The 20408-nt window shown below is 38.5% G+C and overlaps 1 protein-coding gene across 7 annotated transcripts in view; it reads right to left on the bottom strand.

Annotated features, from left to right (window-relative positions):
• Positions 1–7865: 7865 nt before the first annotated feature.
• fli1 (Fli-1 proto-oncogene, ETS transcription factor) overlaps positions 7866–20408 on the bottom strand; it is a 79214-nt gene continuing 66671 nt past the window's right edge. For all 7 annotated transcript variants that reach the window (XM_043676924.1, XM_043676917.1, XM_043676921.1 and 4 more), the window contains one exon: positions 7866–9864. In XM_043676924.1, the coding sequence (XP_043532859.1) occupies positions 9335–9864 (530 nt within the window). In that variant the 3' untranslated portion in view covers positions 7866–9334. The remainder of the gene's footprint in view (positions 9865–20408) is intronic.

Here is a 20408-nt window from a genome sequence, read left to right on the forward strand (position 1 = left end):
GCTCTGCTATCTCCTCCCTTGCTTCCCAGAGAATCCTAGGATAAATGCTATCAGGCCCAGGGGACTTATCTATTTTCACCCTTTCCAGAATTTCCAACACCTCTTCTCTGCATACCTCAAAGCCATCCATTCTACTTAATTGTGACTCAGTACTCACATTGACAACAATGTCCTGTTCCTGAGTGAATACTGTCGAAAAGTATTCATTCAGTGTCTCCCCAATCTCTTCAGCCTCCACACGCAACTTCCCACTACTATCCTTGACTGGACCTATTCCTACCCTAGTTATTCTTTTATTCCTGACATACCTATAGAAAGCCTTAGGGTTTTCCCTAATCCTACCAACTAAGGACCTTTCATGTCCCCTCCTTGCTGCTCTTAGCTCTCTCTTCAGGTCCTTGATGCTTATTGACAGCAACTAAACACTGAAGCTGTCAGCCAAAAATAACAAAGAGTAGAGTCATAGAAATATCAGGCCATGAGATTAGAGATTATGTTTGAGTACAATTCTGCTGATAACTCAAAGCATCACTTGGATACACAATCTTGAGTTGTTAGAGCTCATTGAAATCTATACCATTTATATGGAAGAAGTGTTACAAACTTAAACTTCCTTTTGGAAAGGAGGGGGCTGTTGCACGTGTACCTTGCCATTAAGAGACTCACGTTTAAGGAGTTTATATGCCAAGTACATACAATGTTGTGATTTTGCATCCAGTCAGTCTGCTGTGGATTTGCAAGCTACTCACACAGAAATCAGTTAATGCATTACAATATCTGCTTTATTAATTAGAATGTGATTTACTGTTTTAAATACATTAATCCATGGAATTATTCAATCCCCAATGAGTGATTATTTGATCATTATCATTAACATGATACCAGCTAAAAAAAGACAAAAGCAGCAGACATTTGGGAACACCACCACCTGCAAGTGTCCTCAAAGTCACAAAGCATGGAAGAAACTCTGATGAGGATCTGGAAATATGTGGCATTTGTTCAATTTCGCTGAGTTAGAATCCTGGTATTCCACCTCTGCCCTTGCCCAATCCAAACAGCATCATCAATGTATTTTTACCTCATGAATTGCAGCAGCTCAAGAAGGTGACTCACAAGCATGTTTGCAATGATAAATGAGTGATATCCACAGCCTGTGAATGAACAGAAAAAGAGACTCCTTGTCCAATCCAGTCATGGATGACCCACAGTTACTTCAAACTTAACATTGGCAAGAGAAAAGCCATCACCTGTACTCAAACTCTGCCTATATCATATAACTGCAATGCATCCGGCTCAACCATTTCCCTGACTTCACTGACATTTGCCCGGTTTGCTGGATTCCTCATTACACCTGAGTTCATTTCTTTCTGTGCATGCCTCTGCGAAGTGCATTTGTTTATATTTATACAAAAAGCAGAATGTAAATGCATGTTGCTGTTATAATAGATGCACGTTTGAAGAGTTAACCAAAATGGACCTGCAAAACTTCTTTCCAGTCATCCACTAATTTGCAGACAGTGCATGGAATGAGCTGAACTCTGCACAATTGTACTGTGTATGTGACTGCTGTACTTACCCATTGGCTTTACACTACTTTAAAAGAATGTTAATTGTTATGCTTTATATGATGCAAAGGCATACAAAAATGTACAGATAGCACTGTGCCATAGTGGGACATATAAAGGAAACAACAGTATTTCTTTTCTTGTTCCTGCAGATTTTGTACAATTACACAAAATCACTTTATAACAGGATGTGAAAGAAAACAGTAAAGCTTTGGAAGTTGTGGATCATTGACCACTGACTATCTGTATCACAACATCACCATTAAACTCAGGGGTGCCTGAAAAATAGACTATTCCTATTTCAGATCTGAAGAACTATTCATATGAGCTGTTCCCAAATGAAAGTTTATAAGAGTAACTCAGAGATCAAAACATAGTTGCTGATCCTATTATCCTATTTCCACTTGAAATATAACTGGAGATTACAACTTTTTGGACTTGCTCCTAAATTAAAATTTACAACACAGTAATAGCCATTTTACTGATAAATGAATGTAAAAATTCAAATAAATTTAAAAATAAAACCTAGGAGCAAATGCAAAATGCGTTTTTCCTCATGTCATACAGTGTTCTAATGTAGAATAATTGATAGCCATCAATTGTTATGAGGTTTGACCTCAAGGGAGAGGCTGAATATTCTGGGGATATTTTCCCTGGACCTTCAGAGGCTGAGAGGTGACCTTATAGATATTCATAAAATCAGGAGGGGCATGGATAGGGTAAATAGAGAAGGTCTTTTCCCTGGGTAGGGGGAGTCCAAAACTGAAGGTCACAGGTTTAAGGTGAGAAAGGAAAGATTTAAAATGGACCAAGGGGCAACATATTCATGCCGAGGGTGGTGTGCATTTAGAATGAGCGGCCAGACGAAGTAGTGGAGGCTAGTACAATTACAACATTCATCTGGCATCTGGATGGGTGTATGAATCAGAAGGGTTTGGAGGGATATGGGCCAAATGGGACTGGATTAATTTAGCATATCTGGTTGGCACGGACAAGTTGGATCGAATGGTTGGATTCCATGCTGTATATCTCCACGATTGTGTCAGCAAACCTCAATATTATCATGATATCATGTAATTTCTAGCATAGTAGAAAGAGAAGAAGATGGACTTCATCATATTGTGTCTCGCAACATTAAATGCATCAAAGAGTTTAGGAATAATTGGAGTGCAAATATGCTTGAGGGATCTACAGCAGAATATGGAACACAGAACAGTACAGCATAGGAACAGACCCTTTGACCCATCATGTCTGTATCCACTATGATGCTATTCTAAACTAATCCCATCCACTTGCACATTGTCCATATCCCTCTATTCCTTGCCTATTTGTGTGTCTGTTTAAATGCTTCTAAAGTGTTGCTATCTTATCTGCTCACCACCTCCTCTGGCAGCACCCCCTCCAAGCACCCACCACGCTCTGTAAAGAAAATTCCATGTGCATGTCCTTTAAACTTTTCACTCTCACCTTGAATCTACACCTCCTCATACAGGACATTTCCACTTTGGGAAAAAGACTCTGAGTATCCATCCTATCCATATCTCTCATAACTGGATATACTTCTATCAGGTCACCCCTCAGCCTCCGATGCTCCAACAAAAACAATCCAAGTTTCATATAATCCCTACAGTGTGGAAGCAGGACATTCAGCCCATCGACTCTCCAAACAGCACCCCACCTAGACCCAACCCTTACCCTATCCCTGTAACCCTGCATTTCCCATGACTAATGCACCTAACCTGCACATCTTTGGATTGTGTGAGGAAACCAGAGCACCCAGAGGAAACCCACACTGACAGGGGGAGAATGTGCAAACTTAACACAGACAGTTCCCCAAGGCTAGAAACGAACCCAGATCCCTGGCACTGTGAGAAGTCACATGGCTCCAGGTTATAATTTATTTGGAATTACAAGCTTTCAGAGCTTGAGGGTGGTTTATCCAACCTGTCCTCATAATACATTCCAATCCAGGCAACATACTGTAAACATTGTGACAACGCTGCCCCTTTAACAAGGTTATATTGTCCATGCATTTTTCAAGAGAGGTCATAAAGGCAGAGGTGCCAAAATGTCTGGACAAGTGTCAGGTTTCACAGTCCCAGAGGAGTGGTCAGTTCTCCCAGGTGTTTTCTAGTTTCTTTTTGTTGTAACAGAGAAAGTGCTGTTGTGCAGAAAGATTCCAAGCTTCAGCAGACGGTTCCTGACTGGCTTTCTCTCTGAAAGCTCTTTGGAAGTTGTTTCCTCATGCCTGAAAAACTGGAGTTTGAATTGACCTTTTGGCAACGAGTGTGCTTATGGGATGCTATGGGAATTGGAACAGCTCTTTAGTTAAGTTGCTATATCGAGTCAATTGAGTTTTCAAATAACTATGTTATTCTAAATTCTGTTTCCTTGTGCTCGTGTTTCAACTGTAGTGTTTATATCAATTCTGTTTTGCTTAAAGTCAAGTGGTTTAACCAGTTATATCACTCCTGGAATATCCACTTCACATCTGCCTTTAAAATGTGAAAAATTAGCGTGTAGGTTACCTTCTTGAAATATTTTGAGGGGGTTCGGTCTCGTCTATAGCAACCTCTTTGGCAGCCATTTCAAAGCCTGCACATTCTTCTTATAGTATGGTGACCAGAACTGTACATAATGCTCCAAATGTGGAGGAGCTCTAACATGACTTGCCAACTTTTATACTCAAAGTAATTGCAGCACCAATCTTCTGAAAACACCATAAACCACACTGAAGTCCATTGGGCCACATGATCACCATGAGACCATAAGAAAATAGTTGAAAAGGTGCTCGGTAATGCAACAACCAAAATTAATGTTTGGTCAAAAGGAAAGAGATTAAAGAATAACTAAGGTCTTTCTGACGTAATAGAATGGAATGAATCAGAATGTGAATAAATAGTTGGGTAGGCAGGGGATTGATCAGCCCTTTTTTAAAATAATTATCAGTACAGCTTTGAGAAGTTAAGCGACTGTTTCATTTCTGCTCCGCATCCATATGTTCATCTGGGATCAATCTCAAAGACAGACAGAAGCAAGTTGAAATAGGAACAATGCCTAAAAATAATATTGAATGGAAGGTTACTAAGAATGTCTTGGAGTAGCAATTAATTTTTTAAATACATAACAAACAAAATGTATTTGATAGGGCACTCAAACACAAGAAATCACAGGCATTAAATAGCTACTCCTAAAATCAAACAAGGACTGTGCATGCTGGAGATCTGAAGCAAAAACAAAAATTGCTTGAGAAACTCAGCAGGTCTGGCAGCATCAGTTGCGAGATAACAGAGTTAATATTTCAAGTCTAGTGACCCATCCTCCGAAGTGGAAATAGTTACTTAATTTCTTTCTTTGATAAGGGAAGAGAAAAATCTAACCTTCAGGATCAAGAAAGGAATGAGTCAATACTCAAATGGTAGGTATGGTTATGACTAGGTGAGATGATTTTATATCTTGCAAATATTTGATGTGTTTTATAAAGGAAAATAGAAACTGACATTTATGGAACATGTTTTGTTTTGTAAATTGATGAATGGATGTGTTGTCTTATTCACTGTGAATGATGCACCAAACCACAGTTTAACGGAAAGGTGCAAACCTGGTGATTGTTTTGATCCTGTCAGGAACTTTCAGTTATACCATTCACTTGGATCTGTGAATTGTGGATTATCACCTTACAGGAACCATGCCTTGATCCCCACCTGCTTGATATCTTGTATTTCAAAATAAAAAGAGAACTTTTCATACTTTTATACTTTTACTTTTTATTCAACTTTTCTCACCCTGATTTTCTGCATTTTGATACTGAAATTAAAAATGAGAAGTTCCCTTTAAACCAACCTTAAAAAGAAAAGTTAAATATTCATCATGAATGAACAGTCAATGAGAATTGAGACACCTTCTGGTGTTTTGGTCTCAGGCTTGGGTATTTCAACCCTATTCTTGGTCCACTTGTGCATTATTTATTTTTAAAGTTACCTGATTCCTCCATTTTCATTTAACTCTTTGCCATCCTCCCCCCATTTTAGATCTATTTTCATCCAAATTCCTGTTTCGTTTTGGCTTTGTCATGCCATGCTCTATGTACAGTCAAGCTGCATTCAGTATCTCATTTTTGTGACTTACCCAAATGAGTATGTTTCTGGTGTAAACCTAAGCAATGAGAATTAGAAGCTGATCAGTGATGGACCTATCACAGGCAAACATGATCCTGACCTGAACTCATGTCCACACATATTCCCAGCAGTGGTTTCCCTGGGTGACAATCAACAATAAGAATTTTGGATGAATTTATATTTTGTTACAATTTTCTGAGGAGGTGTTTAATAGTTCTCTTCTTATTCCTCATGTTGGAATACCACAACGACTTTCTTTTGAAGAAAAGAGTATATTGGTTCTTTGTTCATAAAATCCCCATTTGCAGGACCCGGGTGGTCAAAGTGAGCGGACAGGGTTCAAAGTTTGTTGTCTTACAAAAGTGAGAGATAATAGACAGGAACCCACTCTAGGTGATCTTTCTTCAGTGGCTTAATTGCTTGTCCTAATCTTCATGAGTTGCACTTATTTCTTATGAGACTAAGGACAAGTCTGTAAAATATAATTTAAATCTGAACTGGTTTATTTGTATTCATTTTGTCTCACCATTCCCCTGGTTGGGGATTGAGGGCAGATTAAGTATGAAACCAATCTACTTCCATTCCTTCTCCTCCTAAGGCTACACATCATACTTCTATATCCAATATGGCAGTGATTTCTAAAATCGTAATTACAGCACCACATGCGCCTTTGCAGTCCTTCCAATCTCTCTGTAAGAATGATTCAGTTCACCCCATTCCCCTGTCCTTTCCCAGTAACACTGCAAATGATTTCTCTTCTCATGCTTATCTAATTCTATTCAAAAGCCACTGTTGAATTCAACTCCTCTACAGTGCATTCCAAATCCTAACCAGTCTTGTGTAAAATAGCTTTCCCATGTCACTGCCATTTTCCAACCACCTTAGATTACTTTTCTCTGGCTCTCAACCCCTTTACCAATGTGAATGGTTCATATCCATCCATATTATTTCATAATAGTTTTTCATGACATTCAACACATTTATCAAATCTTGTCTCAGTCTTCTGTATTTTGAGCAGAACCAACCCTGGATTCTCTAATCCATTCATGAAACTGCAGTCTCTCATCCCTGGAACTAATCTCACCATGTTTTACACATTCCTTAAAATGCTTTCAAGTCCTGCAGTGCCCAGAATTAAGAGACAGTGTACCAGTGGAGGTTCTCTAAAGCTTCATCATGACTGCCTGTCCGAGAATTTCTCCCATTCCCCGGGTTGGAGATTGGAGGAATGAACCAAGACATTGAAAACAAGGAAGGGTGAACTAAGATAGAAGAAACCCTTGTTTAACAATGGAGCTTATTGTTTTATCAATGTATACATTATAGCTCTGAATGTCTAGATAGCTATGTCTCCATATCTGGAAAGCACTCAAGTTTGGTAAAGCTGTGAAAAAGAAAAAGTACAAACAGAAAACAAGGTACAACAAGTAGAACTAAGAATGTATGTTGAATATGTCTACATACTCTATTCCCCCAACTCAGAAATCTTCTCTAGCCCTAGAAACTTCCAAGACCACTGACTTCCTCCAAATCTGATCTATGCTGGCCACGCCATTGGCCACTATACTTCTAGCTGCATAGGCCATAAACACTGAACTTCTCTTTCTGAACCTCTCTGCCTCTCTAACTTTCTTTCCCACTTTATGTCTCTCTGTAATATGACCCTATGCAAGCTGTCCTAATAATTCTTTCTTTGGCTCAGTGTCAATTTTTAAAAAAATATGATTAGGCTCCTGTTCAATGCGTTGCAATATTTCAGTGTATTAAATGCAAGTTGTTGAGATATCAACATCAAAATGGTTTTATAACAGCAGCTATTGCTTTCAAATAAATTGCAATCTGTGTTCTTTGAACAGATATTAATCTGTTTCTTACAATATCACAGAAACAGGTTTATATGCATTAATTGCCTTTTCTAGCATAGTTTGTTCAACTTACCCTTTTGCAATACAAGGTATATACAGATATTCAACTTGTAAATTAGGCTTTTAATTCTTTGACTAATGTTGGTGCCTTTGTCTATTCAAATTAGCGTAGGTTTAGGTTTTGGGTGCAGTGTTGGAAAATTAGAAAAATATGTTGAGAGAGAATGAGAACAACAGGAATAGGAAAATGAGGTGCTCTAAGCTCTTCACACTTTAGAATTGGAATTTGGGTTACATCAGTAACAAGTTGCTGTCAGTGAGAGGGATTTGTTAAGGCACTCCCTATTGCCACTGTTTATTAAACATTTTACATAGTGTAAGAAACTGTTACACATGCCATTTCTTCAATAGTACACAGTTCTTTTTCATGTAAAAATGCATGCATGTAATAACAGAAACATCTGTCTGAGGAAATAGTTCATGGCAGTTAATTTTAAGTCAGAAGTAGCCCTTGTATAAGTGTTTTGGTTTAATACTTAATATGCTGCAAGGGATTAATTGTAAAGTTACATAATCATCATCAAGAACTATTTGCATATATAGTAGACGATGTCCCATTTTAATGGGAAAATCGCGTCGGTGATTATTTAATAATGCTATATTTTAAAAGTCCAAAAGCTCTAAGAACTAGGGAATAAATTGCTTCCAGCCATTTGCATCTTATAGAAAATAGCTGTATCAGTGCTTTTGTCATTAGTAACACTTTATAGGAATAAAGTTTTCTCAACAATTACTACCCTATGTGTCCCTTTACTCAGTAAAAAGGCAGAGCCAAATGTACAGATAGAAGGTCTACAGGCTACAAAATGACTATATTTTGTCAAAATGGATTTGATAGTAAAACTGCATCTGTGACCGAGGTCAACTCGTGTAATACTGTAACTTAAAGGATTTGTCATTTTCTGCATAATTTATACAGTAACTTGCTTTATACGAGGATGCGTGGTTGATCCAACATTGAATTCTTACAAACGCACAGCGTTCGCGTATCCTGTGTAATCAAATTTTCTTTAGTATTCCTAAGGACAAAACACAGCTCTTTGTAGCAATGTTCTTCACTTGTTAACACTGTTTGTCAGGTTAGATGTTCCAACAGATGTGCCCTTTCTTTCAGTTCATTTCATTGAGGAGACATCCCTGTTCAACAGATGTCCTTTCTGGAAAAAAGCATCATCAGTAAAATAGAAGCTGGGAGAAAGTTCAGTTCCAGTAGTCCTGAAACTAGTCAAATGCCCACAACTGGTCTTCCAACTGGAAATTTGTTGGCAGATCCACAGTCATTTTACTCTGTGGATACATTGTAGGACTGCTTAGTAATCCAGTGTTGCTAAATGATGATCAAAGGAACAACATCTGTAACTGGCAAATGTCAATAATTAGTTACAAGCTCTTAATTGTTGCAAATGTCTAATATTTGCTCTTGCTTCATGGAAGATCATTGATAGTTGGTCAAAATGGTTACAAATCTGCTGATGTACAAAACTATTACAATGTGTACACTTGGTCAATGTTCACTTTGAGACAACAGATTACTGATTGGAGACTTTAGAGGTGGCAAAATGTCCATAGCTAGCTAATGATTCAGGAATGGACATAAATCCAGTTTAGTAACAGTTCTGGCACATATTAATGTTCCAAGGCCAAATGAAATTCCATGATCCCAAGAGTTCCAATATTGGGTATGGATTCACTTAAGTTCGCAAGCAAGGAGAAATAAAGGTTAATGCTAGTAATAGCTGCCCAAGTGAGAGGGAACATGTGTGTTAGGATGACGGGGCACATTTGGATTGGGGTAAATGCCCGCCGTAGGAGAACTCCAGTATGGTGAGGTTGCTCCAAAGAAGCTAGAAGACGTCACTGGCATAGAGGTGGGATGAGGGGATACAAAGTTCATCTTCTGTGGATGTGCATGGTAAGCGGACATGTAGGATAGGTCTGAAGGATACTTATACATAGAAGACTCTGTTGGATGTGGTTGGAGAGCCTGTGCAATGCCATGGAAGTCAAATTTGTATGCATAACGTTTGCCATGAACCTTGGTCATGATGTTTTTGTCGTAATAATAGCGCAGAGCTCTGCTCAGCTTGTCATAGTTCATGTTCGGTTTGCTTTTCCTCTCTCCCCAGCGCCGCGCCACTTCATCTGGATCTGTCATTTTAAACTCGCCATTGGTTCCCTCCCAAGTGATGCAGTTGGCATTGGAACTGTCAGACAACAACTCGAGGAGGAACTGCCAAAGTTGTATTTGTCCACTTCCTGAAAGAAAATGAGAGTTTTGGGGTAAGGCTTTTGCCACTCATTGATAATATGCAAACAGCAAATTCACACTTTGCAACATTCAAAATATGGACATCAAATTCTGTGGTGCATGGAGAAATCAAAACTTTCCTAATAATTCTATAAGTTACTACACTACCAATAGTTGAATTGAGCCTTTCAAAATTGCTACTTAGAACTGCTACCTTCCCACTGCTAACACCCAAGGTATGCTAGGGTAGACCTGCAGAGACCAGTTTGGGATCCTGATCACAGTCTAATGGTGGTCCACTTGGCTGATATCAGGCATGGAGGGATTGTCTTATACGGTCATAGAGTCATACAGCATGGAAGCAGACCCTTCAGGCAAACCAGCCCATGCTGATCATAATTCCAAACTAAACTAGTCCCACCTGCCTGCTCCTGGCCCATATTTCCCCCAAAAGCTTTCTTATTCACGTACTTACGCAAATGTCTTGTTGTAATTGTATCCACATCCACCACTTCCTCAGGAAGCTCATTCTACATATAAACCACCCTCTGTGTAAAAGGTTTTCCCCTTATGCCTTTTTAAAATCTCTCTCCTCTCACCTTAAAAATATGCCTTCTATTCTTGAAAAAGGCACTTACCATAACCCTATTGAAATCCCTCATGATTTTATAAACTCCTATAAGGCCACCTCTCAACCTCCAAATCTCCAGTAAAAAAAAAGACTCAGCCTATCCAGTCCTTCTTTATAACTCAAACCTTACATACTTGGCAACATCCTGGTAAACCTTTTCTGAACACTGTCCAGCTTAATAATATCTTTCCTATAACAGGGCGACCAGAACTCAACACCATACTGCAGAAGAGGCCTCAACAATGCCCTGTACAACCTCAACATGTTTTCCCAATTCCTATACACAGAGGACAGAGCTGGGGAGAGGTTGAGTAGATCCAGGCCTGTACTCATTTTATTATAAAAGAATGAGAGATGATCTTATTGAAACATGTTAAGATTCTCAGGGGGCTTGACAGGGTATATGCAGAAGGGTTGTTTCCCTTGTGGGAGAATCTACAATAGAGGCCATTATCTCAGAATAAGGGGTCACACATTCAAAACACAGATGAAGAGAAATTTATTCTCTCAGAGAGTGGTGAATCTGTGGAATTCTTCACAACAGAATGCTGTTGAGGCTGGATCATTCAAGCACATTCAAGGCTGAGATAGACAGCTTTCTAATCAGTAAGGGAATTGAGGGTTATGGGGAAAAGGCAGGAAAGTGGAGTCGTGGGTTATCGGGTCAGCTATAATCTCATCGAATTGTGGAGAAGACTCAATGGCCAGAATTGCCTCCTTCTGCTTCTATGTCTTATGATATTGTCTTCCTAATCTACTATTCACAGTTTTCTGCCATGTCAGAACAGAACTTCTTTATAGTAATATCCTGAGTGCAGATATATTAAATATCTACATTCAACTGCCAATGATTTGATGAATTGACTGAAAGAAGTAATTATTGGTATGACATGGGGTCTGCAATGGTTTTGTAATTCACAGAATTGTGACAACACAGGAGGTCATTTGGTTCCTGACAGCAGAGTCAAATCCATCAGTGGATGTGTCAGTCAAGAGCTGGGTCTGAAGAATCTAAAGCGTCTATTGGTTCTGACGTCAATCTGGGTCAGCTGCTGACTTGGCTACCGTGAATTCTGTTGAAACTGAAAAGCTGGACATACGGGCAACATCCACAATTCCACCTCAGAGCAGGCAAAGTACATGTACAAACAATGACATCTTCTGGAAATCTATCTTTTTTAGTAGATTCTGAAAGGAAGCTCTAAAAAAATCAAAAGACCAACAACCATGTAACTATGTAGCAATTAAAAATAGCAAGGTGATTTCAATTATAAGGAGAATTCCTTGGGATAATGAAGGTACTGATCTGACCAGTGAGTGGGGTCGTAGGAAGAGGTTTTTGTGTCACTTGTGCAATTTTGGGATTACCTATTGAATAAAGTAAACTTGAATGCATTAACGTGCTGTGCACCCTATCAGCAACATCACGGTCATTTTGCCTATTTGTGGCATCTAATGACAGATGGAAAGAAAAGTTGCAGCATATTGTGAAAAACTGAACAGTGCTGAAACATAATATAGAACATAGAACATAGAAAAGTACAGCATAGAACAGGTCCTTTGGCCCATGATGTTGTGCCAAGATTTAATCCTAATGTCAAATATAGTAACTTAACCCACGCACCCCTCAACTCACTGCTATCCATGTGCATGTCCAGCAGTCGCTTAAATGTCCCCAATGACTCTGCTTCCACCACCACAGCTGGCAACGCATTCCATGCATTCACAACTCTTTGCTTAAAGAACCTACCTTTGGTGTCTCCTTTACACCTTCCTCCTAATATCTTAAAACTATGACTTCTCATACCAGTCAATCCTGTCCTGGGGAAACGTCTCTGGCTATTGATTCTATCTATTCCACTCATTATTCTGTACACCTCGATCAGGTCTCCTCTCTTCCTCCTTCTCTACAGAGAAAAAAGTCCGAGCTTATTCAATCTTTCTTCATAAGGCAAGCCCTCCAGTCCAGGCAGCATCCGGGTAAACCTTCTTTTCACCCTCTCCAAAGCCTCTGTTTCTTACCTATAGTAGGGCGACCAGAACTGGACACAATATTCCAAGTGTGGTCTCACCAGGGACTTGTAGAGCTGCAGCAAAACCTCATGGCTCTTAAACTTGATCCCCCTGTTAATGAAAGCCAAAACACCATATGCTTTCTTTACAACCCTATCTACCTGGGTGGCAACTTTGAGGGATCTATGTACTTGCACATTCAGATCTCTCTGTTCCTCCACACTGCCAAGAATCCTGTCTTTAATCCTATATTCAGCATTTGAGTTCGACCTTCCAAAATGCATTACTTCGCATTTATCCAGGTTGAACTCCATCTGCTATTTCTCAGCCCAGCTCTGCATCCTGTCTATGTCGTGCTGCAGCCTACAGTAGCCCTCTATACTATCGACAACACCTCCGACCTTTGTGTCATCTACAAATTTACTAACCCGCCCCTCAACCTCCTCATCCAAGTAATTTATAAAAACTACAAAGAGCAGAGGCCCAAGAACATAGCCCTACGGGACCCCATTCAACATTGACCTCCAGGCAGAATACTTTCCATCTACAACCTTCTGTCTGCCAGCCAATTCTGAATCCAGATAGCCAAATCTCTCTGTATCCCATACTTTCTAATTTTATGAATGAGCCTACTATGGGGAACCCTATTAAATGCCTTGCTGAAGTCCATATACACCACATCCACTGCTCGACCATCATCGACCTGTCTTGACACCTCCTCAAAGAACTCAATAAGATTTGTGAGCATGACCTTCCCCTCACAAAGTCATGCTGACTGCCTTTCATCACACTATGCTTTGTCAAATAGTCATAAATCCTATCCCTCAGAGTTCTTTCCAAAACTTTGCTGACCACAGACGTAAGACTGACTGGCTTGTAATTGCCAGGGATTTCCTCATTACCCTTCTTGAAAAGAGGAACAACATTTGCCTCCTTCCAATCCTCCGGTATGACTCCTGTGAAGAGGGAGGAGGCAAATATCCTCACCAGCAGCCACAGCAACCTTCTTTGTTGCTTCCCGGAGCAGCCTAGGATAAATCTGCTCTGGCCCTGGGGACTTATCAATTTTAATATTTCCAAACTTTCTCGCACATCAACTTCATCAGTCTTGATCTGGTCAAGGCTGTATCCCAGTTCCTCTAAGTTTTCATTTATATCAAGTTCCCTTTCCTTGGTGAAAACCGAAGCAAACAACTTATTTAGGGCTTCCCCTATCTGCTCAGACTCCACGCACAAGTTCCCTCCGCTATCCCTGATCGGCCCTACCTTCTCCCTGATCATTCTCTTATTCCTCACGTATGAGTAAAATGCCTCTGGGTTCTCCCTAAGCCTTATTGCCAAGCCTTTTTCGTGCCCCCTCCTGGCTCTCCTCAGTCCAATTCTGAGTTCCTTTCTAGCAAGCCTATTATCCTCTAAAGCTGTGCTAGATCCTTGCTTCCTCCACCTTACGTAAGCTGCCTTCTTCCTTTTCACAAGAAGTTCCTCTGTTCTCACACTTTAAGTGTATAAAACAGACTGACATACTGAACTATTCAGCGATAAACTGCATCATGTTCAAAAGATAAACCACATTGTGTTGAACTAAAACTTTCTAAATTAATGTACTATACAGTAATAAAGGACACCACATTAGAGATTATCTCACATTATGATAAAAAGCACCTTGCTAAAATGCTGTAGCCCACAAAAATACTATACCACACTGGAAAAACTGAAACAGATTAATATATTGTAGCAAACTGGAAAAACTGAACACTAAAGTTTCACCTTTCTGATAAACTGAGCAGTATAATAAAACATGGCACCAAACAATAATGAACAACTTCATATTGAAATACTTTCAACATTGAAGTAAAGTGTAACAAATAACATACCATACTATTCTATGACAAACTGAGCCAAACTGTAGTACTACACCACAATAAAGTAAAAGCTGGAAAATATTGTGATAAACTGCAGTACTCGAACTAACATACTGAACTAAATTTTAAAAATGATTGGATTTTTTGCACACTGTTCTAAACCGACCCACATAATAAATTGTATTACACAATAATAAAATGAATCACATTAATGTGACTGCAGTAATAAAGTGAACAACTCTAAAATAATGCACCACATTGTCATAAAATTAGGAAATTCACTATAGATGGGATAACTGGCCAAAGGATATCCACCTGAGGGTCCTCATGGAAGTAAGGCAGGTGCTGTGTAATCTTTAATAGCACAATGGAATGTGGCTTTTAGATTGGAAGATGATTAATGTTGTCCACACTTTTTAACAGAAAGAGATAAAATGTATTTACTTAACTATCGGCCCATTAATTTGATTCTGGATCAGTGGTGCTGGAAGAGCACAGCAGTTCAGGCAGCATCCAAGGAGCAGCGAAATCGACATTTCAGGCAAAAGATCTTCATCAGGATGAAGGGCTTTTGCCCGAAACGTCGATTTCGCTGCTCCTTGGATGCTGCCTGAACTGCTGTGCTCTTCCAGCACCACTAATCCAGAATCTTGTTTCCAGCATCTGCAATCATTGTTTTTAACCCATTAATTGGATGTCAGTAATAGGGAAGATATTTAATGGAATCATGCAGGAGGCAAAATCTGACTACTTAAATTGAGAAAGATATTGTACAATGCCTTCATGACTACAATAAAAGGGAATTTCTGTCACATATCCTTGACTATAGCTTTTGGTGCAGTTTGGAATAAGAGTGAAGATTTTTGATATTAGAGGCTATCAACTGTAATCTAGCTCTTATCCTTCCCCTTGCTTCTGACATCAATCCCAACCATCTTCACTCATCTCTGATTTTGGGTCTTTCTGTGATCCTGAGCATTGGGGAGATGTGATGTTCTTGGTCAGGTCCATGCCCCCCAACAAATCACCCTCCCCTCCCGGCACCCTCCCCTGCCACCACAGGAATTGCAAAACCTGCACCCACACCTCCTCCCTCACCCAAAGGAGCATTCCACATCCATCAAAGTTTTACCTGCACATCCACCAATGTGATTTATTGTATCCGTTGCTTCGATGCAGTTTCTTCTACACTGGGGAGACTGGACGCCTCCTTGCAGAGCACTTCAGGGAACATCTCCGGGACACCCGCACCAGTCAACACTGCCCCGTGACCCAACATTTCAACTCGCCCTCCCACTCTGCCGAGGACATGCAGATCCTGGGCCTCCTCCACCGCTACTCCCTCACCACCCGACGTCTGGAGGAAGAACACCTCATCTTCCACCTCGGAACATTTCAACCCCAGGGCATCAATGTGGACTTCACCAGTTTCCTCATTTCCCCTCCCCACACCTTACCCCAGTTCCAACCTTCCAGCTCAGCACTGTCCTCATGACCTCTCCTACCTGCCAATCTCCCTTCCTACCTATTCGTTCCACCCTACCCTCTGACCTATTACCTCCATCCTTAACAGCCGATGCTTCCCCTGGCTCCATCCAATGAAGAACAGCAAGCCTTTGATTGTCAAGTAGCTCTCAGTGGGTGGGATACCTATCACTCAAGTCCTTGATCAAAGGAAAGACGGACAGCTGTCAATTAATACCTCAACTGCCAACCTGAAGGTGACCTTCCACTTGCTCTCAAGTCAGTGAGCAAGATGCCTGTCAGCCAACAAAATACCAGCCACTCTGTCTAGTTTTGAGTCCACATATGATGTGTGATATTCAGGTTTAGTGAAAAAATGTCAAGGAGATTAAAGGATGGATCAGATTGACAGTTTGAAAAATCCTGCTATCAAGATGGACCCAGGGCTGGAACTGTCACCTTGAAAGGTGCTTTAAAAGAGAATCATAAGATGGCAACCTAGTATGTTACACTTGATTTAACTTGCTTCAGTTTATAATAGATAACAGAGTCACAATCCTGTATGGTTTGAACTGTCCACTTGAAAAAAAGGGTTGATTTGAAAGAGATTCATTCGTTAATGAAACACTAAGTTACATTTACGCTGAGCTGCTAAAGGTTATAACAAACAATCGGGTCACAATCCTCCACCATTTAAGTTGAGACATTGGATAGATATAAGGAGTAGACTTTTTTTGGAGAATGATGCACCTATAAAAAAAGCCAGTCAGTTCTGGCAAAAAAAATGTTAATTTCCTTCAAGAAAGGGCAATACCTGTGTCTGGTGAAGATGGAGCTTGAGTACTGCATGACATTAATCAGGGCAAGAGTGATCCCCTGAACTTGTTTCCAAAACAACGTCAGAATAAAATTATCCAATTAATTTTTATTTTAGTATGGCTTTTATTCAGTTTCCTGCATATTTCTAGACCAGTGAGTGAGGTTACATACAGTTACAATTTTTATCCTGTCTAACACTGTAGGTGTGACTCTGCACATATTTAAAATACTGCAATCCGTACTGATAAATTGACCAACTCTAAAATACAATAACACTTTATAAGATACTGAACCACAAATATCACAGTGCTGTACAGTATGCAAAGTGCTGCACAATAAACTACTGGATCACAATGTGGTTCAGACAAACACCATGCTAAACTTTTGGATCATACTAAATGGACTAAGCTGTAAATAAATATTATCCCACATTATTACAAATTTAAGGAAAAACAATGTTATAAATTGACCTGCATTTAAATATTCTACCAAGCTGAACAACAATAACATATGCATTGTAATACATAGAACTGCACTAAAATACTGTACAATATTGTAGTAAACTGAGTTACAACAAAATATTCAGCTACACTGTGATAAACTAATCCACAAAAATTCCATATTAGATAGTAATAAGTTCAATAAATTCAATCCTACTAAAAGAAATTACAAAATAAAATATTTTCAAACTGTAATGAGCTAGATGATACTGAAGTACTCAAACCACACTAATGAAAAGAACCACATTAATACACAATACTCTGCAATGTAGTCAGTATGAAATATTGTACCAGACCATACAAAGTAAATAATATAGTGTCTCACTTGAACTGAACCATTCTAAAATAGTTAACTGCAATGCATTAAAAATAAATCATATTAAATCACTGTAGCACAATATAATCAACTTATTAAACAAATAAATATTGTTTTAATAAATATTAATAAATTTAACTACCATAAATACTGTACCACCCTGTAATGAACTGAACAATATAATAACTGCAATACAATGAAGCACAACAGGACACCAGTACACTGCAAAAACTGCACCATAAAAAATACAGCAACACATTGTAATAATAAACGACAGCATTTCACTGCAATAAACAGCACAATAAAGTACTGTACCACATTTTAATGAACTGAACCATGATAAAATAGGCAACTATTTTGTAATAAACCAAACAAATGCAGTATTACACTGTAATGAACTAAATGATGACAAAATAATCTAACAAGCTGCAATAACCTACTCACAATAAAATATTTCACCACAGCATAATAAGTTGAACCACAATGAAATAAACTAAATATTATTCTACCCAGTAATAAAATAAATGGCAGTAATTATTCAACTTCAATATAATAAACATAAAATTCTGTAAAAAAAACTGTAACACCTCAAATCCGAAATAAAGAATTTTCTGTGTTTTAAAAGCAAAATGACAGTGATCTACTACAGCACAGTGCAATAAACTGATGCCGACTAAAATACTGGAACATACTATAATAAGATGACCCAAATAAAAGCTGCTGTAACACATTGTAACAACTGAATCGCAATAGTGTATTTTACCAACTTGTAATAAAATTAAACACAATAAAATACCATGCGACACTGTAATATACTGCACTACAATAGCACACTGTATACCTGAAATAAACTGAATAATACTGAATATTGCAAAGCGCTGGACTATTATAGGACACTAGTATACTGTTAGATTTGAACCTTAATAACCTGCTGTACCATACTGTAATGAACTACATCACAATGAAGTACTGTACCACACTATAATCAACAGAATTGCAAAATACTATACCAGAAGGTAATAAACTCAACTACTATTGAAAATTTCACCATTGTGTATTGATATTCCTTTACCATGTCATAATCTCAATGACAATTTAAGAAACTGCACCACAAAATACTAAATCACACAAAAATTAATGGAATAATAAAACATTATCTCATAAACAGAACCACAAAATAATGCAAACTACAACAAACTAAATCACAATGGAATACTGAACTCCAAACTATAAAAAACAATACAATAAAGTTGTGTACTATATTGATGAAAGTTGGACCAAAAATAAATAATGTATGATATTGTAAAAATAATAGACTGTTATTTTTCAATAAGGTACAGTACCACACTTTGATAAACTGAATATAATATTGTATCAAACTTTAATAAAATGAACCACACAAAGGCACTGAAATATACTAACCTAAGTTACTGTAACACATTGTAAGCAACTGAACAGATTGTTCTACCATACTGAATTAAACTGAACCACAATAAAATATCACACTACATTGCAACAAACTGAACTACAATAGGGCATTGTATCACACTGCAATAAATTGCAGCACAAAAATAGTGTAGCTCACTGTTTTAGTAAAATATTGCTTCAGCTATTGACAATCAGCGAAATAAAGCATTTTACCACAATTTAATAAACGAGCACACAATAATATAGTTCATCACATTTTACTGAACCACAAAAACATTTTGAATGACATGGTAATAAATTGACTCACAATAACAAACTGAACCTCAGTAAAATATTGTACCATTCTATGAAAACAGACACAGAATGAAGTAAGTCCCCTTCTGTAATAAATCCAGGGATGTAATCGAACAGTGTAATAATCTGGTCTACAGTAACATATTGCATAGTACTGTAATAAACTGAAGAATGAACCACAGTACCACACTGTAATGGAGCTAAGAGGGGTGGCGGAGACAATAGCATAGTGGCAAAGCCATGAGACTAATCATCCAGAGGCCCACAATAATAATCCAGGAACATAGACTCAAATCCAACCACAAAAACTGGTGATATTTAAATGCAATAATAATTCTGACTCATAAAGATAACTTCAGCAACGGTGTTGGTGACAATTATTATAACTCTTACAATAATTTGCCTGGCTTATTAATGCCTTAATTCCCTTCTGGACAGGAAATTTACTATCCTTACGTGGTCTGGCCTACATTTGACTCCAGACCCACATCAATGTGAGTGACTCATAGCTGCCCTCAGAAATAGCCACTCAATCCAAAAGCAATTACGGATGGTCAACAATTCTGACCTTGCCAGAAAGGGTTCCATAAATGGATAAATAAAACCTTAAATACACCACAATGAAACAAATGATACTACTTTGCAATGAATGGATTCTCTTTCGCACTTATTGTACCAAATGGTAATAAACTGAGACACAATAAAATACAGTCAGAGTGATAACATATGCAGTATTAAAGTGCTCTATAAATGTGTTATTTTTTATTCATTGGCGGAGTATAGGCTTCACTGGTTGGAACAGCATTTATTATGTCTCCCTTAGTTACTTTGAACTAGGATGCTTACTAGGCCATTACAGATGACAGCTAAGAGTCAGCTACATTGCCGTCGGTTTGGAGGCATATGTAGGCAGGACTAGGCAAGGATGGGAGATTCCTCTCCGAAAGGATATTAGTGAATCAAATGGGTCACATGGTTGTCATTAGATTCATGTTTTTAAGTTCAGATTTTTTTTAAAAATTGAACTCAAATTTCGTCTGCCAAGGCAGAGTCCAAAACGATGTCCCAGTATATTGATGCTCTGGATTTCTGACATTACCACTGCAACACTTAAAAATCAATACCGTACATTTAGAAACCATAATTTTCTTTCAGCAAATCCGTGTTACCAGCACATCTGACATGATTCTTTTTTCTTTTTCAGTTCATTGGACATGGGTATTAT

Source organism: Chiloscyllium plagiosum, chromosome 35 (genome assembly GCF_004010195.1).
Source record: "Chiloscyllium plagiosum isolate BGI_BamShark_2017 chromosome 35, ASM401019v2, whole genome shotgun sequence".
Lineage (NCBI taxonomy): Eukaryota > Metazoa > Chordata > Chondrichthyes > Orectolobiformes > Hemiscylliidae > Chiloscyllium > Chiloscyllium plagiosum.